The 23,685-nt window shown below is 44.6% G+C and overlaps 1 protein-coding gene across 5 annotated transcripts in view; it reads left to right on the plus strand.

Annotated features, from left to right (window-relative positions):
• Window positions 1-306: 306 nt before the first annotated feature.
• PPP6R1 (protein phosphatase 6 regulatory subunit 1) overlaps window positions 307-23,685 on the plus strand; it is a 66,535-nt gene continuing 43,156 nt past the window's right edge. For 2 of the 5 annotated variants that reach the window (XM_083162646.1, XM_083162643.1), the window contains exons 1-4: window positions 307-651; window positions 16,382-16,614; window positions 19,536-19,722; window positions 21,441-21,578. In XM_083162646.1, the coding sequence (XP_083018772.1) occupies window positions 16,388-16,614; window positions 19,536-19,722; window positions 21,441-21,578 (552 nt within the window). In that variant the 5' untranslated portion in view covers window positions 307-651; window positions 16,382-16,387. Of the gene's footprint in view, window positions 652-853; window positions 960-16,381; window positions 16,615-19,535; window positions 19,723-21,440; window positions 21,579-23,685 lie in introns of those variants that run through there. The other 3 variants (XM_083162647.1, XM_083162645.1, XM_083162644.1) reach the window with 3 other exon arrangements.

A 23,685-nucleotide genomic window follows, 5' to 3' on the forward strand; every position in this document is an offset into this window, starting at 1 on the left:
CCTTTCCTGGGAGAAAAGGGGACGCAGCTCCTAGCAACCAATCACCTTCCAGCTATCATATGCCTAGTACAGGGTATAATGACAAAAGCTAATTGGTTTCTTTGGTCAACTTCACCCTATCTCTTTCCGAGATTTGATACATCTTCCCCATACTAGTGAGGTGACGCTGTCACGACCATGATGTTATAAGACTCTGGTAACGAGTAACGACGGTACGAGAGTTTGTATGGATGGGTGCAGAACACCGGGGATTGGGGAATGAGCGAGGATGGGCCCTATCATGTGACCGAAATCCCGCCCCAGTCACCGGCAGCGCAGGGGGTCACTCTCAGAGCTCTCTCCCTCGCCCCCCTCCGATTGGCCGCGGCTCACTTGTGCCTGAGGAGAGCGCCGCCCGCAGGTTGGAGGAGGCAGGGCGCACCGGAACCCCCACACTCATCCTCCTCCCACCTGCGGCCCCTGTGAGCGGAAGCGGAAGAGTCAGCTCCTTCCGTTGTTGCCGTCCTTCCAGAGACTGCCTAGCCCCCCTGCGCCTGTGACAGCTGCGACAGCCGGGGCGGTGCGTCTCACCCTCTCCCCGGGGACAGGAGGACCGGCTGCCGGGACGGCACCTGCCCGATACGTCACGTGTCCCAGGAGACCAGCCGCGGGGTGAGTGCACGCAGAGGCCTCTAGCGCCTGGGCCCGTCAGTGCCGCGTACAGCTCGGTTACCCGGGCCTGGTCACCCCGGAGCTTCCCGCAGCCCATCGCCTAGCAACGCCAATTACCCAGTGTGCCCTGCAGCACGGCCCAACTGTCTGTTACTGAGCCCCTCCCCCTGTCACTTTCCAGAGCCCTCCTGCTTCTGCCCACAGAGTGCAAGCTCCGGTGTCTCACCACTTGCTGCTGCCCCCTGAATACAAACCGGCTGCCCTCTCTCTGTGTCACCCCACAGCTTCCCCATTTGCTGTCATAAACTGTAAGCTCCTGTGACCCCTCTCAAAGCTTCCACATCTACTGTCAGTTACCTGTGCTATTAACTGCAAGCTCCTGTGAGCCCCTCTCCTTACCCCCCCCCCCCCACATGCCTTCCATAGACTGCATGCTTATGTGAGCTCTCTGCATATCCTTCACATGCCTACCATAGACTGCAAACTCCTGTAAGCTCTCTCCTCATCCACCACATGCTTTCCATAGACTGCAAGCTCCTGTGAGCCCCTCTCCTCACCCCCCACATGCCTTCCATAGACTGCATGCTTATGTGAGCTCTCTGCATATCCTTCACATGCTGCAAACTCCTGTACGCTTTCTCCTCATCCACCACATGCCTTCCATAGACTGCAAGCTCCTGTATGCTCTCTCCTCGTCCACCGGCACCACATGCCTTCCATAGACTGCAAGCTCATGTGAGCCCCTCTCCTCCTCACCCCCACACTTTTTCCTCATCCACCACATGCCTTCCATGGAATGCAAGCTCCTGTGTGTCCCTCTCCTCATCCACCACATGGTTTCCATGGCAATCTTTGAGCCCCACTCCACGCGTCCCTTTTGCGAACACTTCTCCGCAGACCCCTAGTGCTGCGCTCTGTTTTCCCTTTCCATCACTCCCCTTCCTACTGCCATTTAGCCTGATCATAGACCGTTTATTTATGCTCTTGTTAATACAGTTCCTGTCTGTTGTCCATAGTCAGGCTACTCCTGTGGTGTCCCCTCTACAGCTCTTCATCTACTGTCAGTCAGTGTGCCCATAGTGCCAACACCCGTGAGCCCTTCTCCAGAGCTTCATTCTGCTACCCACAGTCTGCCTACTCAAAGTACACTGCAATCTCTTTTGAGTCCTTATCCACAGCTTGCCCCTACTGCCCAGAGGTTATCAGTCTTTCTCCATAGTTGCTGCCCAAACAAATAAGCTTGAATACATATAAAGTTATTTGTTTATGTAAAGCTGCACTTCATAGCTTCTTGTACACTGGGTAGCACATGTAGGTGTCTTTACACCTAGTATGGAGCTATATGTCCTATAGGTGCAAGACCTACATGAATGGGTACCTATATTTGTTGTATAGAATCATCACACAACATTAGGGTAGAATTGTGAAACAATTGGCTTTTAATCTGTGGAGTAAATGCCATGTCCATGGCAACAGTAGAGTCCCAGGTTGCCTAAGTCCTGTTGATTGTTTGTGCAGGATTTTGTTCTACAAGTGATCCCTTAAGCCAGGCATGTCCAAACTATGGCCCTCCAGCTGTTGTGAAACTACAAGTCCCATCATGCCTTGCCACAGTTTTGCTATTAGGGAATGCTAAAACTATGGCAAGGCATGCTGGGATGTGTGGTTTCACAACAGCTGGAGGGCCACAGTTTGGACATGGCTGCCTTAAGCACAGTCTCTTGATGCTGCATTGTAAAGGAACACTTTTGTGGAGGGGAGGGGGGACCTTAAGCACTTTTTACTGTGTATATACTGTATCGATGCTTTATTCAGAAGAGGTTTTTTGATAATATCTGCCTTTATTATAATCCTGCATCAATTTGCTGCATGTAATCTGAGGTCGATTCAGTTCACAATGCCAGGAGGAAGTTCCCGGAGTTATTCTAATCAGTACGCTTCTATGTCAGACTAGTGGATTTCTGTCTGCAAGTATCGTCATTCTCCAACATAACAGCGCACTGATTTAAATAGCTCCGGGAGCTCCCTCCCAGCGCTATTCTCAGTGCTTTGAATTGAATCTGCCCCTATGAGGTTGTATGATGTTTAATGTCCCACCTGCCCTTTGGTGAAAAGGGGGTGTGTCCGAGAAAATGGACGTGGATTGTCGAGATCCGGCTGTGGTCTTGACAATCCATGGCCGTTTTTGGCAAAACCTGCCTGACTGCTTTTTAAAGTTGAGTCTCTTCTGAGGAGATGCCAATTCGCTGTCGGTAAAGACAGCATTGAATAGGCAACCGCCGCTTTTTCCCCATTGTATACTGCGGCAGAGATTGAATACCCCCCTTAGTGGGGGATTGAATCACTAGGGTAGTGTTCACTCTAGGATTTTTTTAGGGCAGGATGCTGTCCACCAGGGCACTTTTTTATTTTTTATATCCGGAGGGCACATTTTATATTAGAAATTTACATTAAAAAAAAAAAAAAATATATATATATATATATATAATCACACTGCGCTAGGATTATGTCCATTAAACATTGTCATATTCTGCTATGACCATTACATATTCTGTCATAATGACAATTACACATTATGGCACATACTATAATGCCTTTTACACATTATACCAAACACCATAATGCCGATTACACATGATGGCACACACCAAAAGTTTTCAGTGGCACACACAAAAATGGGCAAGGTGCTGCACCCTGCATAAGAAGCTTAGAGGGAACACTACTAGGGGGATATGTCACCTCATTGTTCTTCACAGAATAAGGCCCCCACTGGAAAAACACTGCACCTGACTTCACCATATTGTCTGGGTGATCATTGGGATGCAAGAAAATGACTTAGGGCTATTTCACACACTCCGGCTCCTGCCGAACGCCAAGAACCCGCACGGCCAGATGAAGCCGGATCCCACCACTGGAAGGGACAGCTGCCAGACTGTGGCCATCCCCTCCATTCTAAACTGCTGTGTGCTGCACGGCATCCTGGCTGTACGGGTTTTCGCTGTGTGTGAAATAGCCCATAAGGTGTTGATAATGAAGTTTCTTTGACCGAATGTTTTTAAATTTATTTAATTTGATCCTATTGAATTATGGGATATAGAGCTGCTGACAGGCAGGAATCCGACTGCTGAGCTGCTGACAGGCAGGACCCTGACTGTCATTAGACCAACGTTGAAATCCTGACTGCTGGGACCGACGGGGCGAAGCCCCTTGCGGGCTCGGTGGCTCGCTGTGCTCACCACATGAGGGAGAATAGCCCCTGTAAGTCGGGATTTTTTCAGTCAAGATTCCAATGTTGGTCTACTGACCGTCGGAATCCCGATTGTCAGGAGGCCACCCCGCACCCTAATTATGAAGGTATGCTTATTTTTAAGTCCATGTTATATATATATATATATATATATATATCTCTTTGCATCATGATTACTGTGTTATTGCTGCCGCCGTTAATGTCCGTCACACAGCATTACTGCCGCGCGCAGCATTACTGGGAGCGTGGGAGTGGACGCGATGACGCGGCAGCCGCCTCCCCGCCATTGGTAGCGTCACCGCGTCCCCTCCGACGCTCCCAAAAATGCTGTGCGCGGCAGGCACAGATGGAGACGGGCATTAACGACTGTGGCGACGGCAGCAGTAACCGTGTCACCGCGTCCCCTCCCAGGCTCAAAGAAATTCTGTGCGTGTCAGGCACAGACAGGCATAAACGGTGGCAGCAGTATTAAAGTGTCTCCGCGTCCCCTCCCTGACAGATCATGTTAACCCCCTGGCAGAGCAGGTTAACCCCATAGAAACAAACTTTTACCCCTGGCAGAGCATGTAACCTCATTAGCAATGAGCATGTAAACCCCTGGCATCAAACATGAAACCCATAGCAACAGGCATGTAGGTAAGCAAAACTAATGTGGCATAATATGTAATTATGGCATGTGGTATGTAATAGGCATTATAGTGTGTGGCATAATTTGTAATGAGCATTATGATGTTTGGTATAATGGGTAATGGACATTACGGCATGTGGTATATGTAATGGGCATTATGGCGAGTGTAAATTTATGGTGCGTGCCTTCGGCATGCACTGTCCCTATTTTTAGTTTGCCTGGCTCCTACATTTTCATCCTGGCTCTTAGATTTTAAGAAATTTGTCGAGCCTTGGCGTAATGTGTAAGGGGCAAGTATAAAGGGGTCTACTATTGTGTTGCATAATGTGTATAAGGGGTATATAGTGTGGTACACTATACTTAAGGAGACCCCCGTTTATGTGACCACACCCTCTTCTGCATGGCCACACCCACTTTTCCTGATTGTGGCCCTTGAACATTTGCTGAAGGTGTTAAGCGGCCCCCCAGCTGAAATTATTGCCCACCCCTGCTTTAGAACTTGTTGCCAGCAAGTGGTAGTGCACGTGGACACAAAATGATTGTTGGTTTATTTATTTTTTATTTATTAACAGTTTCTTATATAGCGCACACAGATTCCGCAGCGCTTTACAAAGCATAATTAGGAGCAAAAACATATATCAAATTACAGTAAAATACAGTTTAGGACAAGTACATGGTTAATATGGATAGTTGCATCAGTGGACAGGACACTGAAGCAATCATCAGGGTGGCAGAGGTTTATATATTCTAAGAAAGGCACAAGAGGAGAGAGGGCCCTGCCCGTGAGAGCTTACATTCTAAAAGGGGAGGGATAGACAGACAGGGGTGACACAAAGGGGAAAGAAGTGGGCATAAACAGTAGGTTAGGATGAGAGATGGTCAGGTTTTATGCTGGATGGTTCCAATCAGATGTCAATCAGCACTGTTGAAAATAGAATTGGGCTATTAAATCTGTGTATGCCATTGTTATTTATCTTGGTTGCACGGTTACATGTGTCTCCAGTCTCTTGCATTACAACTGCAATTACTTTTGCCGGTCCATCTACTGTGCAACATGATTAACAGGGCCGGAAAAGTGGTTTTAAAATAGAAAATGTTGTGTTATTTTGGACTTGCATCTCAGAGCCATGGTAGTAGCTACAGCGTCCAGTTGGTAAGCTACATTTGTGATTCATTGCTTTTCAGTGCAAAAAATAAAAAAGCCAGATGACTGGTATCACATCTATTTTTTTTTTTTCTTTCTTCCGGGGGATCACAATTGGACATCACTTAAGCCCCGTACACACGGGGGAGATATATTGCTCAGCCATTTATTGCTAGCAATATATGGCTGAGCAATATATTGCTCAGTTTCTCCTTTTCATCAGCGACCAGAGATGGTCGCTGATGAAAGGGAACCTCTGCCGGGGGAGCAGCAGAGGTAATCAGCTGGTCTGTGCAGACAGCAGCAGAGCCGGGTATGAAGTGTATGGATGCCTGTGTGTGGCATCCATTCACCATGTGAACGGGGGCTGGGGGCAGCCTTACCTTTGTGCTGGGCTTGCCCCCAGTGTGGCGATCGACGAGCGCGGCGTTTGGAGATGATGTCATCTTCATGCACTGCCCCCTGCACCCGTGTGCAGTGTATACGGGGCTGACTCAGGAATATTTGTGTGTCGGCACCTCAGTGTAAATGGGGCAAATACTGGGTCGGATCTGGGATTTTGGTGTAAAAGATTACCATCATCTGCAACCTGTTCAATGCTACTAAATGTAAAGCATTGTATTTAAAATACAACATTGAATTACATTTTATTTTAAAATTGATTATAAACAATGCAGTTATATCAATAAACCAAAATTATAAAGTGTGTGTAATGTGTATCTGGAAGTATTCACCACAGGAGTCTAGCCAAATTTGCATGCGCTCAAACCATTTGGTGAGGAGCTTTACCAGTCCAAAGCATGGATACTTTCAGGGATCATTTTAAAACAAAATTTGGACTGTACCAGGCAATTGCTACCTATGCAAAGTATAGGAGTGGATTCCTGTATACGCTTAGGCACCGCTTTGTTTTTGCCTGACATGTTTAGAGCCTCCTCTTACTACTGCAGATCTCAGATTCAGGTAACAAGCAGTACACCGAATACTACTACACATAGAGGGTGGGATGGGTTACTATGGGTTGTACAAAAGTGGACCAGACCATAATACTTTACCTGTTTGGTGATCATTCTAACATGCTGACTCACTAGATAAAGAGGAAGGCCAGTCCAGGCTCAGTGTACTAGGCCAAGTTACATGAGCCACAGTCTTATTAAAATGCAAGTCAGGTTGAGTATCCCTTTGACAGAAATCTGTTATTCAATTTATTCTGAAAAACAAAAACTGGAATGTGTGCTTTTTTTGTTATTGTTGCTAAAAGCGCTACTGGGGGACACGAAGTGTAACTGGCGCTACTGGGGGACACAATCTGGCACTAAATACTGTATGTGCAAGCAGATTATTGCTTGGCATTTAAATTCAGTGCCTGAGGTAGCACAAACTTTGTTTCATGTTTTGAAACCTTGATTCATACACATGTAAAATGTGTGTATTTTATGCACTTGATGTGAGTATTTCGTGCGCGCAGTCTAATGCCGGGCAGCTTAGATGCCGCCCGACTTCTCCCGGCAGCACTGCGCAGCGTGACCTCTCAGCGTGATTAGATCAGAGGTCGCACCTGGCAGTATGATGCCACGCCGCCAGCCCACCCAGCTCACGCGCCAACCCATCCAGCCCACCCAGCTAGCAGTATGGACGACCCGTCCCCCCACCCAGCAACCGGGCTCCTGGCTCCCGGCAGTATGAAACTGACCGGCAACCCTGCTGCACCCTCAAATGTAAGTAAATGCCGGGCAGCCAGGGCATCTTTTTATTAGGAAAGCCAATCCCGGGATTGAGCATTTTTCAATCCCGAATCCCGGGATTGAAAAAATGCTCCGGGATTGGCTTCCCTAGTCCCATCCTCAAGATACCTCATTGAAATGTAAAAATATTCCGAAATACAGAATAATCCATTATCCAAAATGCTTCTGGTCGTGAACATTTTGGATAAGGGATACTCCACCTGTTCTGAAATCCATTTTTTTGTAGAGTTTCCTGTAGTTTATAGATTTCTGTCTTCCAGTACTGCAGGTAACGTGAGGTTGCCATTTCAGGTTTTAGCATATGTTGTTTTGTAGGGGACTGTTTGATTCAAAGCATTTGTCATTTTTATTTTAACAGACAGACCTAAGAATTGATGCACTGCAAAATAGCTGCAAAATTTAAGTGGGTGAGACGTATGGCTTAAAATTTTGGAAAATAAAAAGCTCTGTATATGCAGGAAATATAATTGGATGCAGAAACTGCTATTTGTGTTCAAGTTCATCCCATGACTTGGATCAATGAATGAACCTTGTTTAGTATCATAGTTTATTCTGCAGCATCAGCTGTTTTGTGCTGTGTGTACACTGTACAGTCACTCTAGGAAACCAAGCTTATTACCATTTGTGATCTGAAATAATTACTAAACTGAGTGTAGTGTATGTTTCGGTGTTTCCTCTAAGCTTCTTTTGAAGGGTGCCACACCCTGCCCCGGTTTTTAAAACCTCAATATGCACCCTTCCCTTTTTGTGTGTGGCACTGCGCCCTTACGCTGCCCCCCACCGCGCTGACATGCCGCTGAGAACTGTCGGTGTGTGCCATTATGTGTAATGGGCATTATGGTGTGTGGTATAATGTGTAATTGTCATTACAACAGAATATGTGATGGGCATAGCAGAGTATGACAATATCTAATGGGCGTTATCGTAGTGCAATGTAACTTGTGCCCTCCTGATTCAAAAAATTGTCCTGCCCAGTGGTCATCACCCTGCCCTAAAAAAATCCTGTTAAGTCCTGTTTAGTGAAACGTGTGTGTTTTCGCCACCACAGCCGTGATAAGCAGCATATCGGGGATTTCTGCCGGTCAGTAATCGCAGGTAATTGGATACCCCCTATGTAGATGTGTGTATTGTCTTGTTTATATGAAGCAAATTACAAATGCGCTGCAGTGAAGCTTGAATGGCCGTGCCTGGTTACATTGTGATCTTCCCTAGCTAAGGGCCTATCCCTCTTTTATAGTTGCATGTTGTTGTATAATTATCTGCTTTCATCTGATCATTAGATCTTTATTTATGATTGTGTGCATTGTTAGGTGGGTATGAATAATGATTTTGTAACCTTTCTGGTTCTGTCTGGTGGAATCTAAAGATTTATTTTAATATTACAATAAAGTTTTTCTGACACAATATGGAGGAATAATGTATACTGAAAATGTACTTACTAGGGACTTTTTTATTTTTCAATTGTTGCCTCATTGACCGTATCCTGTTTTTACACCATACTGTTTTTTGTAGGCATTTGGGTATCTGCAAATGGTTTATGTGGGCAACTTACTGAAAGAATGAATAGTACGGAACTTCAGTTTGGCTCTGATTTTGCCATGGTAGCTGGTATCAAACTCATGAGTATTTCTCATAGTGCTACACTGTTGGGGTTTTCACATGCCACCTGGTGTATTAAGGACCTTATTTTAGTTGCTCTGCTCCCATGCGAATTTGCACAGGAGCGCAATGTTTTTATTCTGTGCATGCGCATTTCTGTGCATGTGCTGTGTGTGAGCTGCCACAGCAAATAGTGTTCGCTGGGCACTGACACACAACAGTGCGGGACGGCGGGCCAGGGGATGCGTCCATGGGAATGCCCAGGTTTAATGGGCATTCTCATGGTAATGCCCCGATGATTCGGGGGGCGGGCAGCTTCACCGGATGCCTGCGCTGTGCTCGTACAGGGCACACACAAAGATAAGACACGTGAGCGTGCCATCTTTTTGCATGTACACTCCACATAATTCGGTGGTCGGCGAACATCTAATGGTCATCGCCCCCCTAGACTGCGAATAGATGATTATGCAAAACATCCATTTGCAGCCGTGCAGGCGAATAGGCAATGCAAACGTCGGGCTTAAAGACACAGCACTGCGAACTTCAGTGTTACGTTTCAACCAGAATAACCCTCAAGTGTTAACCACCACCCATTAATGATTGAAATTGGTCACCATAGGAAGAGAATATTGGGTACTTGTGAGTTATCTGGACGCCCGATTTTTTGATTGTATGCCTTAAGTTAAGGCATACAATCAGATGCGATGCGATGCGATATCGCATCGCATCGCATGCGACCATCGGATGCGATGACCCGATTTTTCCATAGGAATCAATGTTAAAATGGACTGAGTCCATTTTAACATGGAATTCAATGGGAAAAAGGGGTCCTTTTCATACCCCTACTATCCAAGTGGGCATGGAGTTGGATATAAACCTGTAGCGAGCCACCGAGCCCGAAGCGTGGCGAGCGAAGCGAGCCCCGCGAGGGGACGGTATTCCGTGTCCCCTCGCGGGGCTCGCTACGCTCGCCACGCTTCGGGCTCGGTGGCTCGCTACGCTCGCCACAGGTTTATATCCAACTCCATGCCCACTTGGATAGTAGGGGTATGAAAAGGACCCCTTTTTCCCATTGAATTCCATGTTAAAATGGACTCAGTCCATTTTAACATTGATTCCTATGGAAAAATCGGGTCATCGCATCGCATCCGATGGTCGCATGCGATGCGATGCGATGTCCCGATCCGACCCGATTTAGAAATCGGGCGTCCGGATAACTCACAAGTACCGAATATTGAGATACCAGAGATAAGTTGTCTGATTAGCAACGTGTATATTTATATGGTGCCACAAAGGTTTTTAGGAGCCAAGTAGATGCATGTTTTCATTATGTCCGGTATAAAATCGTTAATATTTAGCATCTATAGCAGGGCTTCTCATGGCCAGTCCTCAAGTGCTACCAACGGGTCATGTTTTTTTTTTATTTCTTTACCAATACAGAAGTGGCTTAATCTATTTTACTGGGTCATTAATTATCCCACCTGCTTCAACTGACTGAAATCCTCAAGTTAGGACGTATTGAGGTTGAGAAACGCTGGTCTGTAGAATGACCTAGAACTGTTTCCCAACTTTTGGGAACTCCTAAAAGCACATGTTTGAGATGATCTATTAGGTAGAATAGCCTCTCAACACGGATGGTAGAAGCTATTACAGTGGTGTAAATGTAATCATGCTTGTGATACACTTACATGGTTGCCTAGATGCTTTAGTAGAGGGTAGATTTCTTGTACTTAACTTGGTCTGGTTTATGTGGTAGGTAGGTTGGGCATCATAACTTTTATTTATCACTTAGTGATCCCCCAGTAGGCAGCAAGGTTAGTTGTATTCATTTTAGTGCATACTCTGATGGTGATAATGCTGAGCTCACCATTACTGTATATACAGTTTACATTTACTTCTTATCCCTTTATCTACAGCTTTCATGTTAATCTAATTGTGTTGTGATTTGTAATTTCACCATAGAGAGCTTGAAGTACAGCTAGTAGCATAGTAAGTGTGACATATGTGGTGGATTATTTATTACCTTATTGTGTAATGGCTATTAAAGCCCTTCACTCGTGCCCTTCATCTATGGTTATAACAAACTGTATTTGCATGAACCCCATGAAATAGCTTGGCATTTATACCTCCTGTTTCTTTACATGACGAATAATTGGAAGAGATTAGATTACATATATCAAAAGCTTCTATCAGTGTGCCATTTAAAGAAACCTATTATAAATGTGTACTTGATGGTATCTGGTCCCAACCAGACAGCATGCAATGCCCGCTTACTCAACCCTTTTGGGATATAGTCCGTATCCTGATTGCCATTGAGTATTGGCCCCACTATTGTCCTTTTGTGGCTCTTCTCCACACTCTTATCCCTGGGTTATTCGAACCTCAGGACAAATTGATCACCCATATTTGTATTGCAGCTAAATGCCTTATTGCCAAACTCCCCACCTTCAAAGGTCTCTTTGATATAAAAAATTTACTTTATTGCTACTATGCAGTTTATCACCAGTTTAATAAATAACACAGTTGCTAAATATCGTAAAGTTTTGTCTCCTTGTATCATAGAAGTCGTAAGGTGGCCATACACTACTACGATGTATCGCAGCAGTGTAAGGCCATCTGACCTCCCCTGACCTGCCCTGGACCTTCCCGGGGTGGCAGGATTGCATGTGATATATCGCCGCTGGGAGGGGGGCTGAGGTCAGGTCCAATGCGCAGGGAACCTCTCATCGTACCCGAGAGGGATGTCAAACACATCTGATTTCCCAGCTCGATGAGGTGAAATTGGCCCAATTTTTTTTTTGTTTTAAAAGGTCTTTGGTGCAGAAAACCTCAGTACAACCTTGATTCTACTGAATTATTAGATCTTTTGATATATTTTAAAAAATTATATATTATAAGCCTCTGGAATAAAAACTTCCAGTTCCCTCACGGCTGCCCGACCCGCACCACAAACATACCATACGACACTTTTAAATCTTAGTCGGGCCATCCAGTCTACTATGATATGACGTGCAGCTTGGATAAAGGCAGTGGCATATGATTTCCTGATGAACTTAGTCGAGATGTACTAAGACTTGAAAAGTGATAAAATGGAGAGTATTAAACCACCAACCCTTCAGCATGTAACTGTCATTTTTGTCATGGTAGTTAGCTGATTGGTAGTTTATTACTCCCCACCTTATCACTTTTAGAAGCTTAGTACATGTGGCCCCTTGTGGGAAAAACTACAGTAGATTAGATTATAATATCCTTTTGAAAGATTTTTTTTAAATTCTATATATTTAAAAAAAAAATGTTTGGGGAATTCTGAGGTCCGTTTGGAAAGTCTGATGCAATGTAGCGTGATCCAATGGAATTTTCATGTTTTAATGTTTAGTTACGTTTTTTTTTTTAATTATTATTATTTGTTCTCAAACTGTTTTAGACTTTACACATAAATATGAGCACCCAGTAACTAAGGGGTAGGGCTCTAGGACCCATCTAAGTTGCCACCAAGCATTTCACATATTAATTTCAGTGTGATAAATGCACATGCCCAGTTGATAAGTTTCAAAAATGTTCAACATTGTATTAAAGCTGATTGCAGAGATGGGAAGAATTATGTTCCCAATGTTTTTTTTCTTATAGATATATGGCAATGTATTGTTCTCAGTTCGCACGTAATCATTAAGATTTCTAGATCTCTAGCCTAGGTTGTACTCCACTTTATATGTCATTTGATTTGGTAAAGGTGCCCATACACAGTACAATTATTGTATACAATATCGCATTGCATACGTTTTGCAATGCAATGAGATAAGATCTAGTACAAAAAGTATGTGCAGCCCATACTTTTTGAGCTGTGCGATGAGATGTGTGATGGGAGCGCGAATCACATCGCACCCAGCAATTGTACCGTGTATGGGCACCTTAACAGTGATGGTAAGATTCTGAGTGACCTTGGATGACCCCAGTGTCTTTCAAAAGGAAGATCATATAAAGTCAGGTGAAATGATTAACCTCTTGCGCGTCCGTGCAGTTTCTTCTACCAAAGATAAAACACATTTTTTTACGGATCCTCGAATTATTATTATTATTATTACTTTTTTTTCATTGTCTGCTATCCTAGTTGAATGACAAACCTCATTTACACTGACTGGTTACTTTTACATTTCTAGTTCAAAATATATCTGCAATTGTGGAATAAATAAGTAGCTTCAAGTTATTTATTATAAGGCTAAAGTTGTTTTAGGTTTGGTATCTTCTATTGGTATACTTAGTGGTGGTAAACTTGTGCAAGCTATTGCAGGACTTGTGTTTTGAAATCCTGAACTTCAACCATTTCATTAGCCCAATCCACATAGACCTTTAAGTTCTTTAAAGTTGAATAACCTTCCGAGAGTTTGTGCCAGATATAATGCAGTGCTATAACTGCAGTCGTGCGAGATGCCGGCTAAAATACTTTTTGGTACTTGTGTATTTTGGCGGCGCCCTCGATCTCCATCGCGCAATGTTTTCATCGCATGCCATGCACCCGATGGCATGCGATGCGATTTTTGCCCCCTATGCAATGAAAGATTGTATAAGCACCCTAAAGGGTGCTTTTAAGCACCCTAATGGGTGCTTACAATGTTAACCCCCCCAATGTTAACCCGTGCACCCCCACGCCACCCCCCCACTATAAACGCGAACCCGAAGCGTTGCGAGCGCAGCGGTACGCGTCCTCCGACCTTTTCATACCCCCACTATCCGCGTCGGCGTGGAGTTGAGAATAGAAAGTGTGGCGAGCGCAGCGAGCCACCAAGCCCGAAGCGTGGCGAGCAGACGCGGATACCTTCACAGGTATACGCGTCCCCTCGTGGGCTTCACAGGTGTCTGCGTCCCCTCGCGGGGCTCGCCGCGCTTCGGGCTCGGTTTCTCGCTGCGGTCGCCACACTTTCTATTCTCAACTCCACGCCGACGTGGACAGTTGGGGTATGAAAAGGTCGGAGGACGCGTACCGCCGTCCCTCGCGGGCTCGGTGCGCTCGCCACGCTTCGGGTTCACGTTTATAGTGGGGGTGCATTTAACATTGTAAGCACCCATTAGGGTGCTTATACAATGTTTAATCGCATCGCATTGTATGGCATTGTATGCCATATACAATGGCATACAATTTAAAAATTGTATGCCATTGTACAATATCACGCGATATCGCATCGCATGCCTTATGGTATGCGATGCGATGGGCGCCGCCAAAATACACAAGTACCTACTTTTTTTTAAAGGGGCAGTCATTTATGGTTTTGCCTTTTATTATTATTATTATTATTATTATTATTATTATTATTATTATTATTTTAGAGTTTGGCTTGCATGTCTGCGGGACTCTCACTGCATTTCATCCGGTCTCTTTATTCTGTGTGTGTGTAAAGTTATATCCTTATTTTCCACTGACCTTAATATAAGCAGAAAGTAATGAAGTGTTGTGGCACAGATTTGCTTGTTAAGGCAGGATTCATAATGCCGTGAGCAATGAAATGTTTATTTTCAATACACTTAGGGGGCTATTCAATCACCGGCGAGCATCTCCCGTCAGGGAGATGCCTGCCGGGCCTTATTCAATGCCGCCTTCCCCGACAGCATTGAGCAGGGTATCCCGGCAGAACCAGCCCGACATCACAAGCTGTCGGGCACGTTCTGCTGAGATCGGCCAGGAAGTGACGAGCTGCTGGCTGCAGCTCGCCTCTTCCCGGCCACAATTCGGGGCCACACCCCCTTCTCGCTGCACGGCAGGCGGGACCTTGAATCCCACCTGCATGCTCTCGGTCGAGCTGACCGAGAACGGGACTGGCTCACGGCAGTCGAGCAAGCTCGACTGCCATGAACCTCACATTGAATACCCCCTAAGAGTCATGTAGTAGGTCAAATTTAGGAACTATGGGAAATGTGATCCCAGTGAGGCCTGCAAGTGCATGCTTAGATGCGGCTTGTTTAATCCTCAATGCTTGTGAGCATTTTGGAGTATATTCAATGCCCTTTAGTGAACAGTGCCAATAGCTCGCCGTCACCGCTCATGGGTCAGTATTCAACGGACTCCCTGCACTTGCCGTTTCCACCTCGCTGGGTTTTTCATGCGAGGTGGAAATGGCGAGTGTGGCCATCAAAATGATGAGGGTCGCTGCTATATGCAGCGGGCTTGCTGCATTAGCTGCGTACCTTGCTGTTTATGGGAATTAGAGCGCCGGCAAGGGGGTTAGATGGCTTGTTTTTTTGGCGAGCTTTACTAGCGGCATTGAATACCGCCCGTAGAATGACTTTCTATTTCTCAAAGAAGTGTTTTATATGTCAATGTTTTGCCATGTTGGGTAAATGGTATGTATTATAAATGTCAATATCTAAGTAGTGCTCTGTTACAAGCATGTTCCCTTATGTGAGTACATTACAGGAACTGTAATGTGGCCCATACACATGTGAGATATTGAATGCGATCCACTCGATTTTGATAAATTGCCATGACAAATCGTATGCCATCGCGATGCACGGACCCGCTGGTCAAATCTTGCGTCACCAGATATTACTGTATGTGCTGCATGTAATATGAATCGCATTGCATGTGCGTTAGCATGTGGTTTTTAACCACATGCAATCTCTCACAATGCAATCTGTGGCGTCGGTGTAGTGGAGCTGGTGGCAGGAGCGCTTGCATGTGTCGGTAGTCAATGGAGCGGGTTGCAGAAAGGCTGGCGGGTGGTGGTAATCAGCGGAGCTGGTGGTGGGTTGCAGAATTTGAAAAAAATAAGTAAATAAAAACTGGGTGGCCCTCTGGCTGAGAGAGCTCCCTCAGCCAATCAGCAGCTGCCCAAATTTGAGGCCTATGATGGCACACACCTATGGACCGTATCCTACATCGCCGGTGCTAAAAAGCATCTGCCATGTGCTCTGAGGGCCGCACATAGGACTTATCTTATGTGCAGCCCGTCCGACCTCCGATTACGATCCGATGCGCATGGGCCTGCACATCAGATCTGATGTCATACACATGCGATTTGGGCCTCTTTCACCCAATTTCTCAGCCCGATACACTGGAATCGTGTGAAATTGGATCCAAATCGCATAGTGTGTGGGGGCCTCAAGGATCTTGAATAGTTCACTGTTTGATTGTTCTGAATCTCAACTCTGCTCCTCCCTTCTGTGGGGGGGGGGGGGGGGGGGATTTCCAGTGTTGTGTGCACTAGTTGGCACCCGACAGAGCAATTCAAGTGTTACTTTTATGATCCATTTTTTTGACAGGCAGGTTACGGATTTTACACAAATATGCAGTTCTAGCATACACACATGAATTGAATTATGACCAACATGACAAAAAAAATATATAAATTTAAAATGCCCTTATTTGTGTCTTGCAGTGAGACATGTTTTGGAAATTTGACTTGCACACAAGTTCGCATGTGGACACCCTTCTGGAGAAGGAAAATGTTACACTTTTTGAAGTGTTGGAAGAGGAGGATGTGCTACAGGAGTGCAAGGTAGTTAACCGGAAGCTGGTGGAATTCCTGGTCCAACCACAGCACATGGAGGAATTGGTCATCTGCATTACACAGGAGCCTTCCAGTGACACTGATGAAAAAGTGCGCTATAAGTAAGCATGAGCAGGGGTCTTTTTCACAAACCTAGGGTATAACTGGGTATGGTATAACTTCCCGACAGTTGGGAGGCCGACGGCCGTTTCTCCAACATCAGAATCCAGACTGTCAAGAGCCAGAACACCACAAAGGAAAATAACCGTGTGCAGTAAGTCAGGATTCCGACTGTCGGGCTACTGACAGTCGGGATTCCAATGTCAGAGAAATGACCGTCAGAAACTCGACTGTCGGTAACTCATCCGGCACCCAGTTATCCCAAGTAGCTCTTTTACCCAGTTGCTTCATTAAAATTAGTAGTGTCGACAACAAATATTTTATTGCCTGTACACCCCTTCTCTAGACTTGGTGAGTGCAATGGAGCAATGACTTTTTGCTTCATTAATTAATTGTGTAACCTTGTTCTGATCACATCCTTTCATGCACCCTGTGTTCAGTGGCGTAACTATAAATTTTGCTCCCCCAAGCCAAAATGTTTTTAGGCGCCCCCCCAATAATGCCCCATACACATGCCTCTCCGTGTCCTTCCCAACCACATGCCTCCCTGTGTCCACCCCAGGTCCCTTCCCACCACATGCTTCCCTGTCACCCCTGTTCCCTTCCCACCACTTGCCTCTCTGTGTCCCCAGGTCCCTTCCCACCACATGCTTCCCTGTTCCCTTCCCACCACATGCCTCCCTGTGTCCCCCCAGGTCCCTTCCCACCACATGCTTCCCTGTGTCACCCCTGTTCCCTTCCCACCACATGCCTCTCTGTCCCCCCAGGTCCCTTCCCACCACATGCTTCCCTGTTCCCTTCCCACCACATGCCTCCCTGTGTCCCCCCAGGTCCCTTCCCACCACATGCTTCCCTGTGTCACCCCTGTTCCCTTCCCACCACATGCCTCCCTGTGTCCCCCCCAGGTCCCTTCCCACCACATGCCTCCCTGGTCCCTTTGTGTCACTCCTAGTCCCTTCATAGTACCACATGCCTCCCTGCATAGGTGTGCGCAGCCCATTTTATTAGAGGGTGCACAATTGGAGGGGTGTGTCTATCACCACCTACCGGGCATTAATGAATGAATACTTTACTATAGCAGAACTATATATTACGTCATCCCCCAAAGATAATACAGCACATACTCTAGGTCCCCCCAGAAATTACTACAGCATATAACTCGGCATCCCCCAGATAATAATACAGCACATATTGTAGGTCCCCCAACAGATAGTAACACAGCAAATAGGCCCCCAGATAATAACACAGCACATATTGTAGGTCCCCCAACAGATAGTAACACAGCAAATAGGCCCCCAGATAATAACACAGCACATATTGTAGGTCCCCCAACAGATAGTAACACAGCAAATAGGCCCCCAGATAATAACACAGCACATAGGTCCCCCCACAGATACTAACACAGCAAATAGACCCCCCAGATAATACAGCAACTGTAAATCCCTCCACTGAGATTATAGCACAGCACACAGGTCCCCTCTCACATATAATACAAATACAGCACATGATAAGTCCCCACCCAGATAGTAATACAGCACATAGGTCCCCTCCCCCCACATATAAAACGGCATATAACTCCCCCCCCCCCCCCCCCCCAAAAAAAAAAAGAAAAAAAAAAGAAAATCCATATAAATAATACAGCACATGGTCAGTCACCCACCACCAGTTTGCAGAAATGAGGCCAAGGGGATGGAGTAAATTTGTTCCTGCACAAGGGACCAGACCACCAGCTGAGAAACAGCACAGCAGCCGCTGCATGTTCAAAGCAACAGCAGGCAGCCAGGAAAGCAGCGAGGGAGACTTAAGCCACAAAGAGCCAGTCACTGCCTGACCTGTTCGTGCTGGCACTGTAGTAGCAGCGCTGGGTCCGGGCTTTCAGTGTGGGGTGTCTCTGGCTGGCTTTAGGACCCTGTGTTGAGGGTAGATGGTGCGGCGCCAGCAGTCCCTCCTCCCTATTGCCCCGATATTTGTGTGCCGCGAGATGAGTGCGAGCGGGTCCGTCCGTGTAGCTGCATGATGTCATGGTGCCCCGCACCTAACATGCGGGATTAATCTTAAGGGGGTGGGCAGTCATTAGGGGGTGCCGGCATTGTAGCGCTGTGCCGTCGGGGCGGGAAGCGCTGCTGATTTGAAACGACCATCCGGACGCTGATTAGCTTAGAGAATTCAACCAGTCAGTGTCCGGATGGTCTTTTCAAATCAGCAGCGCTTCCCGCCCCGACGGCACACCGCTACTACAAGGCAAGCTGTCCGCCGCTGGATAATCCTCGCTGCTGCACATAAGTGAGGGGGGGAGACCTGCGGCTGCGGCAGCCTAATGTCAGTGACGGGTGCCGCTGACACATGACTGGACACACTGGCGATAGCTATCCTGTGCTGGGCGCCCACCACAGACCCGCTCCCCCAAGCGGCTGCGGGGGCTGCCACACGATAGCTACGCCACTGCCTGTGTTATCTAATTTAATCCAACCAGCATCAGCGGTTCCTCTGGGTGTTTTACAGCAGGTATGTGTCACCTTTAAAAACCAATGTGCATAAAGCTTTAAACCAAATAGCATATCTCAGGTTTAATTCTAAATTGACAACCATGTTTATTATCATTTTACTTGAATGATGACAGCAAGCTTTAAATGTATTGCTCAATATAGGAACCAAAACCGCATTGTTATGGGGACTGCAGAATCTCTCTGACTTTTATTAAACCATGAGGTAACATATCACATACACCCCAGATCTAGGAGTTGAGTTTATGGATCATACGATGCCATCACTTTGTGTTGGTTTTCATGTTTTATATACAGTAGTATTCTTTTTCCTCTTAATGCATGCAAGTTACATGTTGCCTCTCCCATTCTGTTAACTTTTAAATATGAAAGTTTAATTTGTATGCCACTGTAAATAGATGTGTCTGTATGTTCTTTAGATATCCCAGTGTATCGTGTGAGATCCTGACAGCAGACGTATCACAAATTAATGATACTTTAGGAGAAAACGAGGAGTTACTGAAGCGGCTGTATGGCTTTTTGCAAAATGACGAAGACCTGAATCCTCTGCTGGCCAGTTTCTTCAGCAAAGTGATGGGAATTCTTATTAACCGCAAAACAGAACAGGTAATGCTCTACCTCTGTGAATCTACAATCCTTGTATTATAAAGCATTAATTTATAAGTCTGGCTGCCACCTTCTGTTTTGTTTGGTTTAGGCACTATGGGGGTAGGGGGAAAATAAGTATACTTATCTGAACCCTGTTGCGATTAACGAGATGCTGGCGTCGTTATTCTGAGCTCCAATAGTTACATTTTTGCTACAGAACAGCTTTCTGTTGTTTTTATACAAGTAACTCATATAAAGATATAAATATGACTAAGTTTCTTGAAGGCCTCTATATTGTATAGTGCATAAATATAGTATATATTAGTAATTTACATTAGAAACAAACAAAATAAAAATATTAAAAAAATTGCACACTGCACTAGGATTACGCCCATTTAACATTGTCATACTCTGCTATGCCCATTACATATCCTGTCCTAATGACAATTACACATTATGGCACACACTGTAATGCCTCTTACACATTATACCACACACCGCAATACCCATTACACATGATGGCGCACACACGAAAGTTCCCATCGGCATATGAGCTTGGTGGTGGGCAGCGTAAGGAAGCACAGTGCCACACACAGCAAAAGCAGGGTGCATTTTGAGGTTTTAAAAACAGGCAAGGTGCGGCACCCTGCAAAAGAAGATTAGAGGGAACACTATTCTAAAGTTGTCTGAAGGTGGCAAGACCCTTTTTTAAGAGCATACATACGTTAAACAAAAGAGAGAAAAAAGAAACCCTTAAAACCTAGACCAAACATCTAGTTCACATGTCTTCAACCTGTGGAACTACATTTCCCAGCATGCCCTGAGGTTTTTTGGCATGCTCTTATAGGAAAAAAATGTGGCAATGCATGTTGGAACATGTAGTTTCACAACATCTGGAGGGCCACAGGTTGAAGACCCATGAATTCTAGTTAAACACATTTTTACAACTCTGGTTGATGCATCTCGAAGCTTCCTACAACATAGTGTATTGAGTATTTTCCCAGCTTTCTTGTATACCTTTCTTGTATTTTTTACTGCTTGTACACTGCAGTCAATGTCAGCAATTGAATAGTTGTCAAATGCTGTGTGAAGGGTCTGTACATTATTTTGCAAAATACCTGCATCAAAGCACGTTTAATAGACGTGGTGTTAAACACATTAAAAGAATGGGCGTATTTCCAAAGCCTAATACTTCTAAGATTCATGGCATGTATGAATCATATATTTGTGGTTACTATTACTATTGGGAAATAATTACATTCAAACGTTTGACACACACAAAGTATCCAGGCCTATCCCCCAGCAGTGCATGTTCTGTGACTTCTCCCAGGAGTAGGAGTGAATGAATGAAATTGGTTGAACCAGTTATGCATTCTTGGAATGTGTGTACTCTTGTTAAGGCTTGATAACCGGTTTGGGACAATTTGTTTACATGGTTATGTAAAAGTTTTATCGTGAGATGGAGAAGTATGCCAAGTCTGCAGGGATGCTGGTGCTTAAATGGTGCACGTAATCTCCAGTGGATGTACATGTCATTTGCATAACTCAGAGTAATCAAGGAAAAATCAAATTCCCATTAGAAAATAGCATTACAAAGTACTATCTAATTGCATACATTTTTTTTTTATAATTTTAAATAAAAAATGTCCTTAATTTATATAGGTTTACACTGACTTCATATTTCTGTGATGTATAATTAAATCATTTTATGGTGTCGTTTATGTTCTGTTTTTCAGATTGTAGCCTTTCTTCAGAAAAAAGAAGATTTTGTTAACTTACTGCTCCGGCATATTGGCACATCAGCAATTATGGACCTGCTGCTGCGGCTTTTAACATGCGTGGAACAGCCGCAATTGCGGCAGGATGTATTCAATGTAAGCGTAAACTTTTACAAGCTGTCATCTCATTGTGGCCTTCCGAACCACTCTTGGCTGCAACTTGTCTTGTCATCACGTTGTGTAGTTGCCGGTTAACCCTTTGATCGCCAGCGTTACTGTGAGCGATGCTCCCAGCATCCCTCACTGTTCTGTTAGTATAAACAAATACAGCTAAGTCACTTAATTGAAGTTTAGTTAAATATTACACCCAAAAAAAGAACAGTCGCTGTGGGCGGCGCTGGCCTTTTTAACGGATATTTTGAGGATCTCTCACAGGAACGTTGGCACTCGACGGGTTAAGCCTGGCTAGTCTATGCATGATATACCATAGTGAAGCTCTTTTGGTTCAATGGTAGACAAATAAATGTTGGTCTAGTTGTATGAAGATACCTCCTAAGAAATGTCAGCTCATCATTCAGTACAAATATCATACAGAAAATGGCAGGGAGGTGCACTTGTCACAGTATTGTGGCACCAATAAGCTACATTTACAGCCAGGTTTTGCAGTTTGCGGCATCGCAGCTGGTTTGCCCTGAAAAATTTAAAGTGGCAATGATGCAATATAATATATGAACTCTGTATGCACATTGCACTTAATGTTGTTGCTACTTTTCCGTGTTAAACTCACCATTTGCCCTATGGTCTTCCTCTTAAAGTGATGTTTAAATAAATTAGGAACAATTTTTTACTCTCCAATGTTTTTTTCAAATTTCCATTCCATATTGTACAATAGTGAGATATTTGGTCAAGGCAGCCAATACAGAGCAGATTATAAGATATGTAGCATGTGCTACTTACTATTGTCTTACAAGTGGACAGTGCATTCGACACACAAATATATTGTTCCGTGGAACACTTTGTACTATGCGTCCTTTACATACGTTCCAATGTTTAACTTTTAGAGTGAAATCTAAGGTTTCTTCTAAAACACCTTTTTTATGTTTATCGACTTGTGCCGGGTTAATAATTTTCTGCAATTCAAAAAGTTAACCCCCCTTTCTCTAAGAAACTTCATACAGCTTGTCTTGGTTTATTTATGTAATGCTGAATAGAGTTTCCTGAAACTAAATTTGTGTTTATATAATGTCCTGTTTTTTTAGTCATTTATAACTGGATTGTTGATGGAAAGATTTTGCTATTTTGGATAGTGACTCCCAATTCTCTCCCATCCTGCAAATGAAATTAGAAGTTTTCATGTTTGATTATTAAGGAAATGCCTACCATCTATAAATGGATAAGAACCAATTGTACCACCGTGTCAAAACCGCCGGGATAAAGTGGTCTTGTTAGCATTTATATATGAGCTGCCACAATTTCCACGATACAGCGAGTGAAACTACATCTTTCTCTCACACATGCACAAACAGAGGCAATCACAAGGTAGCAGACTAGCTTTCGAAGCATTTGCTTTTTGCGTGCTTACTAGTGCATTATATATGTATTTAAAAGTGTTTATTATACTTCTAGTATACCTCGTTGACTGAGTTAGGGCACTTAAGAGGCAGGATGAAAGCAGAGGTAAGAGGGCATGAAAGCGTACATTCTATAAGGAAAGGGGAAGGAGTTGGGGGTTTTTAGGGTCAGAGTTATGGGGTTGGAAAACAGATGGCATGTTGTGGCAGGAACTGTATCACCGTTGGGGAGTCTTAGGCATTATTGGGACATGGGTCCATCCTACAACTGTCCTCTTGTGGATTGAGGTGTAGTCAGATACAGCAGCCAATAGAATACAGATATGTTCAGTTATTTCTGCTCTATTGGTGCTCATTAAAGCTGGGGTTATGTAAGACATGCTACCAGCCAGGATCATTTCATAGATGACCTTTATTACCCATTATATGTATCTAACTGGTATTTGTGGTGGTTGTTGTTTGGGTCATCTCAATAGTTCATTAGTATTAATGGCTTTTTAAGTTAGAGATGACATCAGAAACTTTAGTGAATGTCATCAAACGTCTTCCACCTTGAGATGAACTTCTTGAATGAAGATTTATTCGTCTGTGACATATATTTTACTCCTCAAATTATATGAATGCAAGAACCTCTCTCATCAAAGGATAGAGTTTCTCTCACTTAAGAGATTTGTTCAAATGATCGATCTTCT

This window comes from Crinia signifera, chromosome 19 (assembly GCF_055691185.1).
Source record: "Crinia signifera chromosome 19, ASM5569118v1, whole genome shotgun sequence".
NCBI lineage: Eukaryota > Metazoa > Chordata > Amphibia > Anura > Myobatrachidae > Crinia > Crinia signifera.